The 19001-nt window shown below is 34.8% G+C and overlaps 1 protein-coding gene across 5 annotated transcripts; it reads right to left on the reverse strand.

Annotated features, from left to right (window-relative positions):
* Positions 1-772: 772 nt before the first annotated feature.
* LOC106136056 (rho guanine nucleotide exchange factor 6) lies at positions 773-18542 on the reverse strand. Of its 5 annotated transcripts, none has more exons than XM_060947077.1 (10): positions 18313-18445; positions 17744-17962; positions 17255-17417; positions 16646-16864; positions 16155-16353; positions 15553-15774; positions 12976-13188; positions 9078-9345; positions 8501-8701; positions 773-1073 (listed from the first exon to the last, which is right to left on the reverse strand). In XM_060947077.1, the coding sequence occupies exons 2-10, from the start codon at positions 17925-17927 to the stop codon at positions 817-819; spliced, it is 1926 nt and encodes a 641-aa protein (XP_060803060.1). In that variant the 5' UTR covers positions 17928-17962; positions 18313-18445; the 3' UTR covers positions 773-816. The 5 variants fall into 5 exon arrangements, with proteins under 5 accessions (XP_060803060.1, XP_060803054.1, XP_060803046.1 ...); XM_060947071.1 differs by lacking the exons at positions 773-1073; positions 18313-18445 and adding exons at positions 1103-6774; positions 18524-18542; XM_060947063.1 differs by lacking the exon at positions 773-1073 and adding an exon at positions 1103-6774.
* Positions 18543-19001: the final 459 nt, after the last annotated feature.

A 19001-nucleotide genomic window follows, 5' to 3' on the forward strand; every position in this document is an offset into this window, starting at 1 on the left:
TTATAAAGTACTTTGCATCAGGCATTAACAAGCGTAACACAACTACGAAAATAATTCCTCTTACATACAACGAGTAAGCTACAATGTATAACAATTGTCAATTATTGATTTCGACTCTCAGCATCGGAATATATTTCCTAAGGAAAAGCGTAAAGGTGGAACTAGATCAATTATTTAAGACTTTACCTGTTCTACTATATAATTAACTGCACGGGGTCTATAAACAAGAATCAATGATCCAAAAGAGAATCGACGTTTAGAGCATAGAATGGTATTATCTGGAATGCACTGCAAACCCTTTACACCTACGCGGTACAGCGGCGGAGCACCCCAGTGAGCACCCAGTGAACCGAGTCGCCTGTCAACCCTCATAGTTAAGAATAGTTCAGTTATATATTACTCAATTTTAACATGACCCCTTTACAGTAGATGAGATAATGCAATTTAGTTATGCAAACCGTCACTTACGGTTTTAATTACTTTTAAGATATACTAACAATACTACTGTCCATTAACCACTATCTCTCGAGTATTTAACGAAATATAGCATGAAGGTTATAAAGCAAATCATCTTTTGTTAAAATACTAGTTTGAATCATACCTATACCTATCTTAACTTTTTTTTTAATTGTGGACTTCACATAAATCGGAATAATATTAAACTACTTATATTATTTCAATTTTTATGGTGGACTATGTGTTTACCTTTATAATAAAGTGGAATTAATATAGTGAAATGAGGTTAATAGGAATCAGAAATAAAACATGTCAATAGGCAAGTAATAATACAAATATAATACTTCAAATTGTTAGCAATTAACATTTGCTCTCCTTGGCGTCTTTAAATATATTTTTCGATTGAAGCGAGGCTATGGCAAGATTGCGTTCCTGTTTTTCTTCAACAAGTTGTAATTGCAGATTTCGGACATCTAATTTGAGACTTTTCACTTCGTTTTGCAGTCTCATGACGATGGTCCACAAGCTGGCGGTGGCGTGGCCGGCCGCGGTAGACACGGGCAACGACGGAGACCGCACCAGCGCTTCCACGCACATTGCTGGCTCGTCATCGCACTCTGAAAATAGAATAAAGATATCACTCGCATGTCTACTATACGATCTCACTTCATACAGATATTCAAAGTGATAATTCAAATCATATTCTGTTTCATGATCATAAAACGTAGCCTTTTTACTGGTTTCTTTAATCTGTTACATCAACATGACTTGAATTATTATTTTGAATATAAAATTATCAAAGATACCCACCTTTAGGTATATGGATACTGTTATATTAAAAATTTGTTAATTTTTATAAACCTATTTGCCATTTTCCAAAAGACCTAAAGAAAATGGTATTTTGAACCCTTGCTACGATTAAGATGTAAATTGTGACTATGTACCAATAACGTTTGAATTAAATCTGAAGGAAGTGACATTAAGTAACTTTTAGAGAATATCTTTTAAAATTTTTGGCACATGAAATTGTGAAATATTGGACTAGAAATACCAGATAAGATCGGGCAATCAAGAGCAGGCTTCGAGATTGGGCGAGGTGCCGTCATCCGTTAACATCAGAGGTTTTGCAGATTTTCTATTAACGAACTAAGTAGGCTATTATTGGTTATAGCAATCTTGCGTTATTTTTAATACTAGGTGTGTACTTGTAGACGCATTCCACGTGAAACATTAGTTTCTTAACTTAAAATAATACTGCTGCATGAGTGGCTGGCCTATGTAGATACGTAGAACATTAAGGTTAACAATTAAATGAAATAATTTTAGTATGCAAGACTTTTTGAAAATTTATTTAAAATTACTTATCAATATATTTCAATAAAAAAATAAATATAGCAGAACTCAACTATATAGTTATATTAAACCCAATAAAATAGATATATATTGTATATATATCATATTTATAACAAAGACTAAATATATATTAAGTTATGCATTCTTTACAAGTAACTTACACCTCATCGATAGAAATATTTTAAGACAGAGAATATTTTGAATCTGAAATTATCATTACTTCAATCATATTAAGTTCAATATTATGTTGTTTTATGTGTTTAAAAGAAAGACTAGATGAGGAATAAGCTATATAAGTAAAAAAATTAAGTGCTGCCTGATAATGAACTGCGAAATAATACTGAAACTTATTGGAATCAGGTTCTTTACACTAAGCTATTGTTATTTCATATTTTTATCAATAAATAAAACCGTTATCTTTTTTATGGTTATAGTTTTTTTCTAGTTTAATACCAGTCATTTATAGGCAGCTTTCGTATATCTAAACCTTTAAAAAAATTACAAATTAAATAACATAATCGGAATTTATGTTAGTATTATGATTATGAACAAAATTGTTACCTATTTATTACGCATGTCATTTTCGTGTACATAATATTATTAAAATAGCGTAAACTTTGATATATAACCCTGTGTCACTGCGATTATTTGAACTCATATTGAAAGTTCTATTGTCTTACCATACCCGCTTCACTACACCATCAAAATGGAATTTGAGTAATGTATGCCTTGGAAATAATGATAAAACAACATTATATTCAATCGGATTAGTTTTACTGTCAACCTACGACGATCATTTGTACAATAAATTCAAGAAAATAATAAAACATAATTAAGGAACACTCAGTTAAGCTAAAATTTATTTTAATTTCTACTAAATTCATCACTTGGGTATACAACATATATCTTTAAACATAAAGGAATAAAATATGTAACTAATGACTGTAATAAATAGAAACGACACCGCTGAAACCGTACTATAATAATCTTAATAATAAATGACAAAGCTCGCGCGAGCAAAGTGTAGGGCCGTGTGTTGTCAACGCCGCGGCTTTACCCGGCCTCCAGAGGTCGTTATCACGTACGGCTGAGAGTGAACTGCTAAAATATTTATTTTATAACAAAAGACGTCACTACGATGGGGGCAATGTAATCAAAAGTCTTATATATTACCTATAGTAGATGTAAAAGCACATTATCTACTTAGCCGATGGAGCCTTTGGTAAGATGATGTAGTGTTTACATACATAAAATCACGCCTCTTTCCCGGAGGGGTAGGCAGAGACTACATCTTTTCACTTGCCACGATATAATTAATACAACTTGTTACCGAATTAAAACTCTTGATAAATGAACCTGTGTAATGAGTGTCGTAAAAAATTTCTGACTAAATAATTAAAATCTTTTCAGTAACTATTTTGCAAAATATTTCATCAAAAAGTCGTAAAATTCAAACACTGGAAATCGCACGCTTTATGGATCAATATTTAGAAGAGATAACTTAGAACCTGGCCCCGTTTCAAGTAACAATTCTGCGACATTGCGAACTGCAAATTGTGTTTTTTATACCTGGCTGTAATGTCGAGTTATGGGGAAATAAACAGGGAATAGATTGCGCAGTTAGTCAATAAACTTGTAGCAACGGGTGGCATAAAATTTAATTGAGTGATGCAATCTTCGTGGCAATCGTATGAAATGCAACAACAAACTAAAGCATATTATTAAAATAAAAATGTCACTCTTGTTAACTTTAGATTAGTTAAATGGAGGTTTAGTTGAATAACGATTTCTAAATATAAATGTGAACACTGACGTTTGTTCACATGCTTTGCGTTGTTCTTTTTTTCTCCACTCATAATTGATAAAAATACCTATTGTCTATCTGCGTAAATAAAAGAAAGGTTTTGTTAAAACATTATTAACTTATTATATTAATTTGTCATATACTTATACCTTAATATGCAAGAAAACATATCCTACACCCACATAAAGTTTAATTAAATACATATTGGTTTTCGATGTTCATCGTAAAACATAATAGTAATGAGTCGGTGACGTGAGCAGATTTTTCAGTTTCCACTTCAATTAATCAGTGCCAGCTTTCGCTTGACAAGCTCATACTAGTTTTTAGTTCCCCTTTTTCCCTAATGAGATATGACACTGACACATTGCTATGCATTTAATATTCATTGAACGAGTCGGCAAAAATTAAAATCTATGATCTGTTATTTTCTAACAGTAAAAGAAGTAGAACTTTGTGCTTAATTCTAATGTTTGTTGTTATTCGTCTAAACACAATAGTATGTGAAGTATGCGCGTCGAGATTGGGAATATTGCAGTTGGCACTGGTTTGAGAGAACGCTCGTATATGTAAATGTTGCAGGCAGAATACTGCGCTATCCTGTTCAATATTAAACGAATGGCACGCGCCTGCCGGCCGCTGCCCGCCGTGATTACCTACTGCACAATCTAATAACCTGCCCCACTTGTCTCTATTAGCAGTTCCTTCTCTCTGCGTTTTGCATTATTCGACCTTCGCTGAATTACTGCGAGAAAATAATGAATAAATTAAAATTCCAGCACTGATTCAAGTAGCAAAGGATACAATGAATTAAATGAAAATACCGCGACAGAATGAACGCGATACTTTTTTCGTTTTAACATTTATTTTGTGGAATAGCTTGGAAAACAAAGTATTATTTGCGTTGGGCATTACTAACTCAGATTATGAAGTATTCATTTTGCACGTCAGGTGCACTACGGATTGTATTTTTCGTTTATATAAAATCATGGGAACAAATGGGTTTACATTTGTTATTGAAGTTTCTGAAACATTTGTTGGAATACTGCCCATCTGAACCGCTCTACACGAAACTTAAAATTGGATAAAAGTTTACATGATTTAGTAATTCTCCTATCTACGTATAGGTAAAAGATAACTCTTAATTAAAATTAATCACACAAGTCAAGTACATAAAAATATATATTTTTTTATTACTATTTGACACAATATAATAAAAAAAAACTCAAGAGAATACGAGTTTGAACCACAATGCACAATAATGACATAATGCAGTTTTTGTATTATTCTGGAAAATCGACGAGTAAAGTAGTTAATCAAGTCTCACTGATTTGAAAAGCATCAAACAGTGAGCAAATTTGAAAATTATTTTGTTAAATTTAACCTAACCAGTTAAATTGTCAAGATACAATAATCAAGAGAGACAGTGCATTGCTACCAGAAATGTGCTATGCTCGTCTCTGTAAATGCGAATTCAACTATGCTATGAATGTAGGTAGGTTAACAAAGCAAATATACAAAGAGAGTGAGAATGGGACTGTTGCAGTGGAAAGGCATAGAAGATCAAATTAGAGACATTCTGGCAAAAGGTCAGGTCAAGTGTACCCGGAATCGACAAGCTTGCATGAAGAGATTTATGAACGAAGAAAGAAGTATGCAGGAACCGTGGCAAGTGGGAAAATGTGGTCTCCGCCTACCTCTCCGGGAGAGAAGCGTGACTTATGATGATACCTAAAGATGGCCACGATCTAAGAATGCTTTTGCCCCTGTCGATAGATCGCAGTACTCGAGGTATGCATCGTCCACTCATAGCTATCTCTTGGCGAGGTGGCACATTTATCCATGAAAATGTAGTTTAGATATTTACGGTAATTAATATTTTTGCAGATTAAATTAAGCTTTTTATCTCGTTGGTTGGCCAATCCTAATCGTCAAATCTTTAATGGTATAGCTTAGCTAGACATTTCCTCACAGCACATTTGCTTAGCACATCTCTGGTTTCTACCAGGTAAAAGCACCTTAATGCCTGTCATGTTGACGAAGAAGTTACGACAATGCAATAAGCCGAATAAATCTCAGACATGGCACCATTAATATAAATCTATAGTGATAGGTATCACGCAATTAGTTGTCTTATATTTATATACCTATGTCAGTAATTTAAAAACAATGCTAAATATAATTCGTACCCTTTTGTACAATATAAAATGTATAACTTAATACTATACAACCAAAACATGCAATTTATGTCACAAATCAAATAATGCACCATAAAGTTTAACTCTTATATCCTATTATTAAGCAAATATTATTATTATCTACGTAATACTGCAAACTTGCAATATAATATTTTTAAATCTATGTTAACATAGATAACACGCTTCTAAAGCATATATATGGCACTTTAAAGTTACAAAATTACAGATTATAATTAAAGTATCCATCGCATTCTCATATCCTACTTGCTAAAAGCATTTAATACTAATTATATAAATAGACATGCAAATCTATGAGACTGTACAAAACAATTTATTAGTCAATGGATTGGACTTTGGTTAATGTTGAGAATCAAGGTAAAAACTAACTGCAATCACGCACAACTTAAAAAAGAAAAAGAAATTAGTTCGGATGATCAATGAATAGAGCGGATATGTGGAATAGGTAAATTCCATGTGGAATCAATCATAATGTGAGCTAATACTCAAGAATCTACTTATGTCAATCAAAATGATGTGATTTAGTGAGCTGTTTGACGAATGTGCCACAGCACCACGTGGATGAGCGGGCTGAACGAGAGGGAGCGGGCGCGGGGGCGGGCTGGACTCGCAGCGGAGCCAGGCTGGGGTGCGAGCCGCTGCGCCGCTCCCGACCACAGATCAATTTCGGCTTGCGCTCCTCCGAACATTCCCACAGATTAGGATTGGAACGGTTCAAGTGAAACTTTCGTTCGGATAAGAGCCGCCTTGTCTCCGGGCCGCGATACAGGTATGCATCCGCCGCCGATGAGCTTTTGTTTCTTTTTATTTTCGACGACCTGCTACACCCTTGCTGCTCGGGTGTCTCGCTTCGCTGGACGATCGGAAGTTTAGTATAGTTATAGTGAAGTTTGTTAGTAGCGGGTGCGTGATATTGTACTTTACCGACAGAAAAGTGGCCGCAGTCCACTGCAGGTGCGATATAAAGGCAGCCGCATGTAACAAAATAGAAAGGTTCAGACTACTACTTTATGATAAAGCCATAATATAGATTTTCTTTATGTTATATTGTATTGTAGATATGCAAAAGGCTAGAGCAGACAGAACGAGAATATTAAGAGTCATAATATCTTTTGTTAGTTGACAATGCGGTCATTATTTTGCATTTACCGAAAATAGACAATGAAATAAAAATATTATTTTACTTAAATAAATATTTGTAGAAGTTTTGATGAAACGTTTCTTTTACTTATAAGTAGTAAACTGCGAATAAATTGCTTTTCGCTATACCTTGCATAGCATTGGACGCCAACTAGCATCGTCAAATAAAGCGTTAACCTAGTTTTGCTCCTAGAATTCTATAAAGAAAGTCATCAAGTCGAGTAACAGATGTTGCTATACGAGAGCAACTCGTATAAGTATTTAATGAAGTTGATCAGAATATTAATATAAGTTTGTTTCATTGGTAAAGAGAAACAAATATTACAAAGTTCGAAACTTATCATCTTGTCTGATCATTTTCCATTCGGTCGACAGAGTTTAAGCATAGAAATTTATCATCACGATATATAAGAAAATGTTGAAAATGTATGAAACCTTATTTTTAGTTCGAGTAAGAAAACCCACAAATGGTTTAAAATTCTCTGTACCAGCAGGTTACCTCTAGTTAAATGTCTCGCGCCTATTCGACTTTTAAGAGAAATATCTACCTCGTACAAAACAATTTGATAAAATGCAGTCATTTATCATGTATTTTCAACTTATCATAATTAACTTCTTAATGTTTCTCCTTCTTCAAAAATATATTTATTGAAATTATATTCAAACTTAAACTTTATTAAATAAATATATACCTACCACTACGACTAGCTACTTTGTACTACCATACGTAAAATAGCTTAAGAGTATTATACTTTGAGCTAAGAAATTACCACCTGAATAAATATTTATGTAGGAACTATACATATCTATAAAATAAATAATGTGAGTATATTTATAGAAAGCATGCCGTATTTCGAGTATCATGCATTTAGAGACTTGTGCTCATATAGAATGTACTGAGTATTATTAGTTACAGTGACATACAATTGGGTGCGCGTTATCCACCAACAACGACAAACGTCACATATAATTATGTCAAGCGATATCTGACTAGCGATGGTTTTGGTATTATTATATATGTACATATTTCTCATTCTAAGAACCAACTGATTATACGGTTTCTTGACTTTGCCTGTCTCCTCCTTGTTGACTCGAATATCTCCAGTGGTATATTGGGTACTGCATAATAAACACAGCTGTGTTAGTAGGTACGTCGGTATCTATTTAATGTTATTACTACGGGAAACGAGTAATGGTAATCACGGTTAAAATTTAGCTAAACAACTGTACGTAAAAATACTATTTTCTGTTTTGCATCCACTTCCATAAAAATTATTTCATTTGTAAACAAGTGTCAAATAATAACTTAGGTTTCTCATATCAGTTGGCATTTCTAATCACTTTGATTAATTTCAATATGTAATAAAATGTATTCTTCTACTTTATAAATCGTTTTATTCGTTATTTTATTGATATAACGACAATTGTTTACATTCGTAATTTTCGATAAAAAATTAAACTCGCGAAAAATGTATATCAACAGCAAAATATTCAATTACGTTAGTAGTAACATAAGTGGTAAAGCGATACTCACCGGAACTGACAGCGTTTCGGCAACGTGCAGAAGTACAATACGCCTCGATGACCTTCAAGATAAGGGCGTCTTCTTCATAAGAGTTGGACTTCCGTTGGTGCGGGGCGTAAGGGTGCGTCGGACCTATGTTCTCGTCCGAGCCCACTGTGAATGACTGCGGTCGGAGAGGAGGCGCTGGCCGGAGACAGGTAATGCTCCATCCTGTCAATTATTGTATTGAAAACTGTTGCGTTCGCATATCGCACGATGACGATATGACAGCGGTATGTCCCAGTATGTGTAAAATCCAATAAATGGACAACACTGAACGATCCATATGAGCTTAGTACTATGACTTCATTTTTGGCATAGTAGCTAGAACACAATTAGTTGAGCTCTTGAACTTTCGGCATGAGCCATTTGCAGACTACTATTCAATTTAATGAAGTATAATCTAACAATAAAGTCGTAGACTTTCCCGCGGTATCGTCAGTCCTATAGTACCTATATAGGTAACAACAGTTTACTGCACTTCTCCGAAAACCATAACCAAATTAAAAAAAAAAACTTAATATATTCTATTAAAATAAATTTATACCTTTATTGCTGTAGTTTGATCCAGAAGTATCGATGAAATCAACAGATGAAAATTTCTTCCCAATGGGACTTTTATTGGACTTGGCGGGCGATTGGTCAAGGGCGTCGCAGGAATTCAGGAGCCAGCGTGCGGAATGATTCTTTTGCTTATTTTTCTGAGTTTGTTGCGTGTGCTGTGTGTAGCTTTGATGATTGTTAAATGAGTGTGATCTTTTGTGGCTGCTTAGACCGGACGATAGATCCGAGTTATTACTGTCGCTCATGGTCATCTGTAGAAAAAGACGCTTCTTTTATAAACGTAAATATAATGTTTGTTTACAATGGTTGTTTGTTTCCACGCCGACGTGTTTGTTTGTAGAAGCCGTCTCCATCAAAGTTTACAAAATAACGAGAACGACTCGTTAAAACACACATCTATTTAAAGCGCGGCATTATATAGCGCAAATAAGTATACAAATTAATGTAAGTGACAGATGCGTCACATTGGTATACGTATAGTGAGAAATTTAATTATGAACAAAGCTAAATTATGGATAACTATCACTGACTTGTCAGGATGCCGACGTCGACTGATATATTACTAAATCTGGCAAAGACTTGGTGCGTTGAGAATAAAAAGATAAATTCTTTCAAAAAAACATGTAGGTATTAAATGATTTGCCCGCATTTTGCCTGCAAGCATCTCATTGTTTTATTTTGATTTAATAAATATTGATTGATTTGGTACTAGATTTTCTAACTTTGAATCTCTAAATTTAGCTTATTTTTCCGTACTCTCGTTATATTGCAGCACACATATGTGACTTGGCTGACTCAGCACTTGCTAACGTTTTATTTGGCACTCGCCACTACCCATTCATAGTAGCAAAAATTCTGCATTTAGTAATATTGCATATCTACCCGTTACTAAGTATGGAGTCAGCTTTTCCTCACATTGACTAGAAAAACTTTGACAGAAACATTATTGTTCTTTTCATATCTTCACTCGTATATCACTATAACATTGCATAGTTACTTGCTATAGTTATTTTCCTTTCGTAGGATTATAATAACATGGGAAATAAGCATTTCCATGCATTACAGTTAGTAAAGTGAATCTAAGTACTGGCGGTAGTGATTCTATTAGTTAGTAAGATGAATAAACACAGGCAAGGATGATCAAGTAAAGCTCTGAAACACTGGGGTATAATGACAATATTAATTCTAGCTGTTAAGACTTCAAGGCAGTATTATATTCACACCAGTGATACATGAACAGTATCTCTTTACAAAGTAATGATCCTTGCCTGAGTCGGTGACCACGGTAATCGGTAACTTTGCTTTCATCCACCAGTGCGCATATAGATCGGACCGGTACACCATGAAGCCAGTCTGCGCTTCTGATAAACCCTTCTGCAATTTTGATAGATCTTCGCTGCGAGACCTCGTTTTACGTGATTGAATGTACACAGCTGAATCACTGTGTTTATTTTCTTTATCAAACAAATCGCGGTTGCGAGGGGCATTCGTTCGGGATTGCCTTTCATTGTTGCTTTCGAGATCTCTATATATACGCATGTGGTAATGCAAACTGGGTTTTGTACGTTCCGTTATATTGAGAGTACTCCATTGGCATGGTATAGGCTGGCGTACGTTTTTCGGTATTTCCAAATGCGTGCTAGGTTTACGGTAAACACGCGGCGGAGGATCAGGTTTCCTTTTGATTTGAGGCATGTAGCATTCAACGTTCCTTCTTATGGACGTCCTTTTGATTTCAGGCGAGAGCAGAGGCGGTGTTGCTACGTAAGTAGAAGTGAGATGAGTGTTCGACGAGTCCATTACATCAAGACTATTTTCAGATGTGACACTGGTCACGCAAGACGTTCGAGCAGTGGAACCAAAAGGAGAGGTGCATCTGCACTGATCTTCAAATGTTGCTGCCTCTATTTCAGATAATGTTAATTTCTTGCGCCGATCAGTGTCATACATTCCTTGTGTGATGTTTGTAAGGGAACCTTTGAAGGGATCTGGACATTTATCATGACTATCAGATTCATTTCCCGTGGTGCCAGAACTTGAGAACTCGTGCATATTTAGCTCTGGTGATGTCAAATTGCAGCTTCCGACAACACCAGAATCAGATGACCGCGGGCTGGGACACAGAGACCTGTTGCAACATTCGCATTTCTTATGTACTTTATTATTTTCGGATTGAGAACTCATCCTCTGAATTTGTATACCTTCATTTTTGTTGAAACTTTCTGTTTCAACCATTGACCTCGACGCTGATCTTAAAATCCTTTTATCGGAGTTAAGAGAATGCTTACGGAAAGGTACATTAGTATTCAGATTAACGCTGATTACTTTTAATTCATCCTCTGTGTTCCTAAACATTGGAGGCGGTTCAATAATAATTGAATCAAAAGCACTATCGCGACAATACTTCGGTGACGGAGGATCCAAAGAATGAACTAAATCTGAAATCCGCCAATTATCTTCTAAATCTTCCCGTGAATAGTTTTCTTCATTTGACTTCCAGAGCTTTGGAACAGTATTCTTAACACTACAATTAGGAAAACTGCGTCGTGTCGGAATGAAGTCTGTATCTTCATTATTAATAGGTTGAATTTGAATATTTTGGTCAATATTAACTAAATCTTCACAAGCCATATATGCCCTTACTTCAAAACTTGAATTTTCAGTGCTTTCGGAATGTTGAATAATAGGACATAATACATCACGCGAGGTCGATTGGGTATCCATAACATTTGTCACATTGCGTAGATTGCCACTCCGGGATAATGGTTGAAAAAAGTTACGTGTGCAATCGCCTTTTATTTGTTGAGACGAATCGAGTTGCATATCAGACGAATTATCAAAGTATCGAACATAACCAAAATTGGTTCCCCAACTGCTGCAAGATGATGAAGGAGTTCGAGAATTGTTCTTGTCCATGGCATTTTGTCGGAGGAACCTCGAAAAACTGCCGGAATCTGGTTCCGTACAAGTCGAGGTGGCATAAGACGTTGTGTCAGATTCCCTTTCACTGTCCTCACTATCGGAGTATTCAGTCTCCGTAGTGATGGCGCCATCGTTGTCTACCTTTAATCTGATATGATTTTTGTGCCGTCGCATAACTGGCAATCCCGATAACTGAAATGCTTTTGCCCATGTCCTTTCATGTAATAATTTACGCAACATTTGTCTCGTTATAATCTTTTTCTTAACGAGTCTCGCGAAGTACTTCGTTAACGAATAGTAAGGTGATGCAGAAGGGTAGCTAGGCGGTGGTAGTGTCACATGGTAAAGACTGCGCCGACTAGTGTTGATACTAGTTAACGCCCCTTCAGAAGGAGAACGGGTGAGCTATATAACAACATCAAAAATCTAAATTTAATCTCCTTCACACTAATCGACAATACCTATATACACATTAACAGAGAAATAAATTATATTTTATTAAAATAGGTATCAATTTTCTAATTGGCGCTTTGATATGTGCTATATTATTTTGTTTTCTTAATATTGCGAGTGCCTCTCCGAGGTATATTAGGTCAAGTGTCCAAAAGTCCAATTACCAAACGAAACGAGAAGAAATATTTTGGAACATAGTGTTGCCATAAATGCAAGGATATTTTTTATTGCAAATGGCATTGATGATCGAGACATTTAAGAGAAAGACATTCCAAACCAAAATGTATATATGGCTTTAAAAATATAAATGGCCAGAAAAATTCGTGTCTAAACACACTATGTCAGCTTGGATCCGTGCCTATATAACTGGATCAAAATTTTAATGGCGCCTACCCTATTTATTGGATGACGTAATTTAAGCGAATGTGTCGGTGAAAGTCTAGTTCAATATCTTTTTTAAACATAAATAATTTTTAGACATAAGTTTAGCATAAAAAAGTACTTACATGAGGTAAAGATTGTGGCTGTCCAGGTTCATGGGCAGGGCTACTGGTGTTAGAATGTTTTTGGAGCAGGCTAACCCAGTTGTCAGCCTCCGCTTTGGTTTGACACACTGCTACTATAGTGTCAATCATTGGGGAACTTATTTCGAATGCATTTTTTCGTGTTTCAGTATCATCTAGTTTGGCAACTGTTATGCCCGTCAAAGGAAGACAGCCCTAAAACAAACAAAAAATAAGTATCCAAATTACCAAGGTACTTATTCTACCCAGAGTAACTAATCCATTTTTTTTAATTCAAACCAATACCATATCTATACAAAATTTTATCAAAATATATTCATAGCTTGTTATTGTTATGTATAGTGCGAAATCTTAAAACTACTAAACAAATTTTTGAAATAATGTATGGAAATAGTTTTTAACAAAGGGATAAACTTCTTTTTGGCCTGCGACAAATGAAATTTACGTGAAGCGACCTTTGGTAATATTACTTAGTTATTAATGGAAACCAAGTTATTTGTACAGAGAATTTCAAACATCATTAAAAATATTTGGCGTCGCTCCAAAAGCAACAGTCAATGAAACTGATGACCCATATAATGTGGATACGTTAATAAAACAATTAAATGGGTAGATAAATTTTCATTACGGCATTATTAGTTTCGACTCAGTGACGTAATGTGTGGTTTTGGTTTTTGACTGACAAATAATTAGTGTCCGACCGAAGGTCTATTTTTGGCCGAAGCCGAAGCCGAAGCCGATTAATCGGCTATCGCCACAACCTTCGGCCGAAGCCGAAGCCGAAGCCGAAGGTTTATATTCTCTCAGCACTCAGTAATTAATTTTGTTCAATATTGTCTACAAGCTACAATTAATATTAAAATCATTTCAAAACCTCAATATTGAAGGTTTATATATTGACTGTCTCATATAGAAGTTGATGATATATCATAGAGGTGGTTGGTTTAGAGATAAACTAGCTGTTGCCCGCGACTTCGTCCGCGTAAATTTCGAGTTGAATTTTAATCATACAGTCAGATACAGACACACAAAAAATGTAAAAAAAAAATCTCTATCCGTTTCAGTCAAAATATTAAATGTACAGAAAAAATATTTTTACCGTTTTATTATTATATGTAGTATTTTGATTTTGAGTTTTTTTACATAAAATACTCAAACAATACAAAAAATATATATTTTTAATAATAAAAAATATCTTGTAATTGTTGGGATTCGAACTTGGACCGCCAACTTCACAGTCTCACGGGCTAACCACTGGACCATCGAAGCCGTTGCGTTGGTGTCGAAATTAAAGTAGACTACATACATATGGTCACGTCTTTATCCCTTGCGGGGTAGACAGAGCCAACAGACTTGAAAAGACTGAATGGCCACGTTCAGCTATTTGACTGAATGATAGAATTGAGATTCAAAAAGTGATAGGTTGCTCGCCCATCGCCTAAAAAAGAATCCCAAGTTTGTAAGCCCATCCCTTAGTCGCCTTTCACTTATATTTATATGTTATAGGTATAATGCCGTCGTATAATGATAAATGACTTTGAATTTTTAATTTCGTAACTTATTTGCAGGCATACTGATGCCTTGAGTTCATTCAAATGTCGATAACTTTTTTACCGTGTGAACCGATTTTGATGAAACAAACTTTAAATGTTATTCTGAGTTAAAACAAAGCAATTAATGAAAGTTTGAAGTAAATCGGTTTAGTACTTTCGGAGATAATCGTGATCATACATACAGACAGACAGACAAGAAATTAAAAAAATATATTTTTGCTTTCTATTATTCATTCTAAGTGTCCCTCTATCCATTTCAGTCGAAAATACTAAATGTACAGACAAAATATTTTTACTGTTTTATTATATGTATAGATAAAAGTTTGTGATTTACCTACGGGTAAAAAATAATGATTTGATTTCTTACAAAAACACTCGTTTAAATACACGTACGGACTTGTTTTGATGCATGCAATCAGCAATGTGATATTTTGACAGTGACTCCCCGCCGCCTCATGACTTTCGTAACAGTTCGTTCAATCTCGACGGTCGCTCGGATCTTCGGCGAAACCTTCGGCTTCGGCCGGATTTTGGGCCGAAGCCGAATGTTTCGCCGAAGGTGGATTTTTTGGCCGAAGGTGGCCGAAGCCGAAGCCGAAGCCGAAGCTTCGGTCGGACACTACAAATAATATATAGTGTTAAGACAGATCTGTTCTAAAGGTACATTATTGTTCATTGTATCGGTATCATTTGGTATCATGCAAAGCCTTAAAATAGCGTTAAATTGAATCTCAATACTCGTAACTAAAAAAAAAAAATATTGCCGTCGGAGTTATAAGCATTTTTAAATGTTTGAGTTGCTTTAAAAAATACGCGCTTTTTATCAAGCACTTTACATATTCTATCTAAAGATGATTAAAATATTCGTTTAATGCAATTGAGTTCGTCATGTGTCTTAAAGATCATGAAATTTTTTCAAAGTGAAGATATCTCTGAGCCTCTTAAGAAAACTAGCCTTTACAAATTTGTACAAAGCTATGGTCAATATTTTCCATATATTGCATACCTCATAAACAAAAGCAGACACCCTTTTGCTGACTGACAGTAACAGCAGCGACGAAGGGAACAGAACTAGGTATCGATCCTGATGGGAGGGCCCCACAGCCACACTGCCCATGTGAAGGACGTCTCCTAATGCTGACAGTTCTCCGCCGGGCCAGCCCCGGACCTCGCCAGTTACCACTTGCAATTCCAGCTCTTTCTGACGCCGTAAAGCTGTGCAAGCGCTCTGTAACAATATTGAGACCAGTACAATGGGCAAATTTATTTATATCAAGGGTTTCATTAAAACTATACTAGCTTTATCATTAAATATTCGTGGCGTCTAGCTTATATAGCTATAAAAAATAAAAATTCACAATAGCTATAAAACACACATTTTCCATGGCAGTGCGGCAAAGGAATTTAACTTACAAGAAAATGTAATCATCAATTATTCAATATTTACGTGAGTATAAACAACTGAACATAAAATATACTTATTTTTTATATTATCATATGTGGACTCCATCTCTCTTTCGCTTACCATGATGACGTGAAACAGGACGGCGCGTAGTCTATATAATAATGCTTTGCTCATTTCAGTTTTAACCTGTAAAAACCACTTACAGCAATATCCTTATACACGACAGAAGCGCGATGAGTATCGCCCCTATCAGGGTGGGCTTCGTGTACATGCCTCGCCAGTTCTTGCAACATAGCAGGGTACTTGCCGAGACGGCGGAAAGGTTTCGATAGTCCTGCAGTTAGTACGAGCACCCCAGGACAAACCGCACCTGCACTTTCCATCCATGTATTTAACTCTTCTCTGAAATGGAAAATAACAGGAAAAGTTTTTGAATAAATAATTTTTACACACATCTTTAACCAGCTTTTGCCCTAGGAACTCCTTTGAAATTTTAAAAAGTAATTCCTAAGCAGATGCCCATACCGATATTACATTTGCCTACATAATAAACTAAAAAATTGAATGCATTCTTTGTTATTATTGCATTCTAATTTTCAACAAAATTGATTCAATGGTTTCCATATTTTGACATTTAAATGACTAGTCTGCTTGTCTCATACCAACAGTATATTTGATTTGTAAAATAACTTACTTATATTTATCCAAAATGCATACTGCCTTTGGGTGTCCAGCACAATAAGTTTGGTGAACAGATTTTATTTTTGGGGCCCACTGAAGGAACAAACCTCCCACCCTCTGGTCAGGGCCTGTTTTAGTGGCACAATCTTCAAGGAGAGATAGGAATTGTTCATGAATTTGTAATACTTCATTAATGTTTCCAGTAAGTTGCTTGAATTCATCCATAGTCAACCTAAAAATGTAATTTAAATTTTATTTTATTTCACTTGTATTCATTATTCCTTCAACTTTTACAGTCTCAAAGACTCAATCAAATATAGATTATAAAAACAATCAGCCTCATCTTCCTTCTTTAAATTTTCCCTTATTGCATTTATAAATAACATCATCATGCACAAAATTCCACCAGACAGAAATTTAGATTTAAACTCTTTCATCTAGTGCCAGTAACTTGCAAAAAACAATTATCTATTTTCTTCCATGGATTAAACCAGTAAGTAAGTGTGGCATAGAGTCCAGACAATATAATGGCATCAGAAAAATTAATGGATGACTGTTGCAGTTATTGAAAATTATTTTTTATGATTGAAGAAGTAAAAATAATTAAACAAATTTGACTTACATATCACTTTTCTCTAATGGCAACAGAAAGTTACTGACAAGGCCTTGCATTTCTGCAACATGAGCCTTCTCAGAATCAATAATATCTTTAAGCACCACATTTCTGAATGCCTGGATTTCAGATACTGCTCTAATTGGTGATGTAGTGACTGAGCCAGTAGGATCTGTAATTGGAGTCTAGTATGAGTGAATTCTTGTAAAAGCCTATACAGCCATTATAAAACCAACATTACCTGCTGATCTTCATTGACTGTGACTTTAGGTTAAAATATGAAAAAAAAAAAATACACTTAAAAAAACATTTAAGGACCACCCAACAGAACAAAGGCATAGTAACTGTTGAATTTTACTTAAGTTGGTTCACTGTAAGAGCTCATTATAATTATGGCAATATACAGGAAAAAATCTCTTGGTAAAATAGAACTTTAATATAATGAATACTGAAATATTATGCTAATTCTGCCTTTTCAAACTGAAGCAACAAACCTACCTTTGTATTCAGTAACATAATTGCTTGGAAACCACCCTGTTGTTTCACCTAGAGTTCCCTCCCACCAACCACCTTCCTCTTTCTGGGTAACAGTTATAATGTCTCCTTTTTTGAAGCAGAGCTCATCATTATTTTTTCCTTTAAATGAATAAATTGCTTTTACCAAACAATTTTCAGATGACATTTTGTTGGAGTCTTAGTACCATGTTATGAATATATCTGAAAGAAATATAAATTACATCAAACCTTGTTCATCAAAATGTCTAATAGGTAATACAATTTTCACAGAATACTTAAGTAATGTTTTTTATGCCAAATATAAGTCATTAGATCATTTGAACACAGTTTTAATTTGTACGTTTATACCAAAAGGATATAAAGCGAGACTCCCACAATTAAATTTTTAAGAACAACAGGAAGATGAAAAGTGTCAAGTCTAAATTGGTCCCAAAAATTGTGTGATGAATTCGAAATAAACTCATACGTTGCATACTTATTTGATGCTTTTACTTATTACATTAATATCACACAATACTGGAAGAAAAAGCATTAGAATACTAAATACGTACGAATACAGGATATTTTCTCCAAATTTACGAACATTCACGAATTTCCAAAAATAAACACTGGGCAGCAGAGTTACTAGTTCTAACTTTTAAAAATATTTCCCTTGTGGCAATCGGTGCCAGTGAGTGGTAGAACTTTATTAGTTGTAAAGTTATGAAAAAACATGTCTAATGAATTACGTGGTAATGGTTATGAAGGACTTGCGTTACTTACATTGTTTTAAATAATTATTTTAACACTACTTTTATTATTCCTCAGTTATTTGTTATTACCTATTAATAACTTAGGTACCTTCTTTATTTCTACTACTAAATGTAGTTTCACATTTATAGGCCGATTGACAACACTAATGTAGTAACGTCAATTTCAAAATGGCATTGATTGAGAGGACAGTGTTGTTAACTTAGCGCTTTCAATGCTAAATCTGACGCCTTTTTGGCCATGTCAGCGCCCAAAGTTGGAGCGCCTGGCGCCCAGCCAGAAAAGAATAATATTCTGGTTTGTAACTACTTAAATCAAATATTCCTATTTTGAAGGAATTCAAAATACAGAAAGAATATATAAAGGCCTTCAGAATTAACAAAGGATACCTTTTTCTGGAAATTCTCACGGGAGCGGAGGCTCACTCAAGTTACTTTAGTTTCAATAATCTGGCGTTTTTGTATAACTTATGTAGTCAAAGATTTAAGCG

The sequence above is a fragment of the Amyelois transitella genome, chromosome 2 (assembly GCF_032362555.1).
Source record: "Amyelois transitella isolate CPQ chromosome 2, ilAmyTran1.1, whole genome shotgun sequence".
NCBI classification, from domain to species: Eukaryota; Metazoa; Arthropoda; class Insecta; order Lepidoptera; family Pyralidae; genus Amyelois; species Amyelois transitella.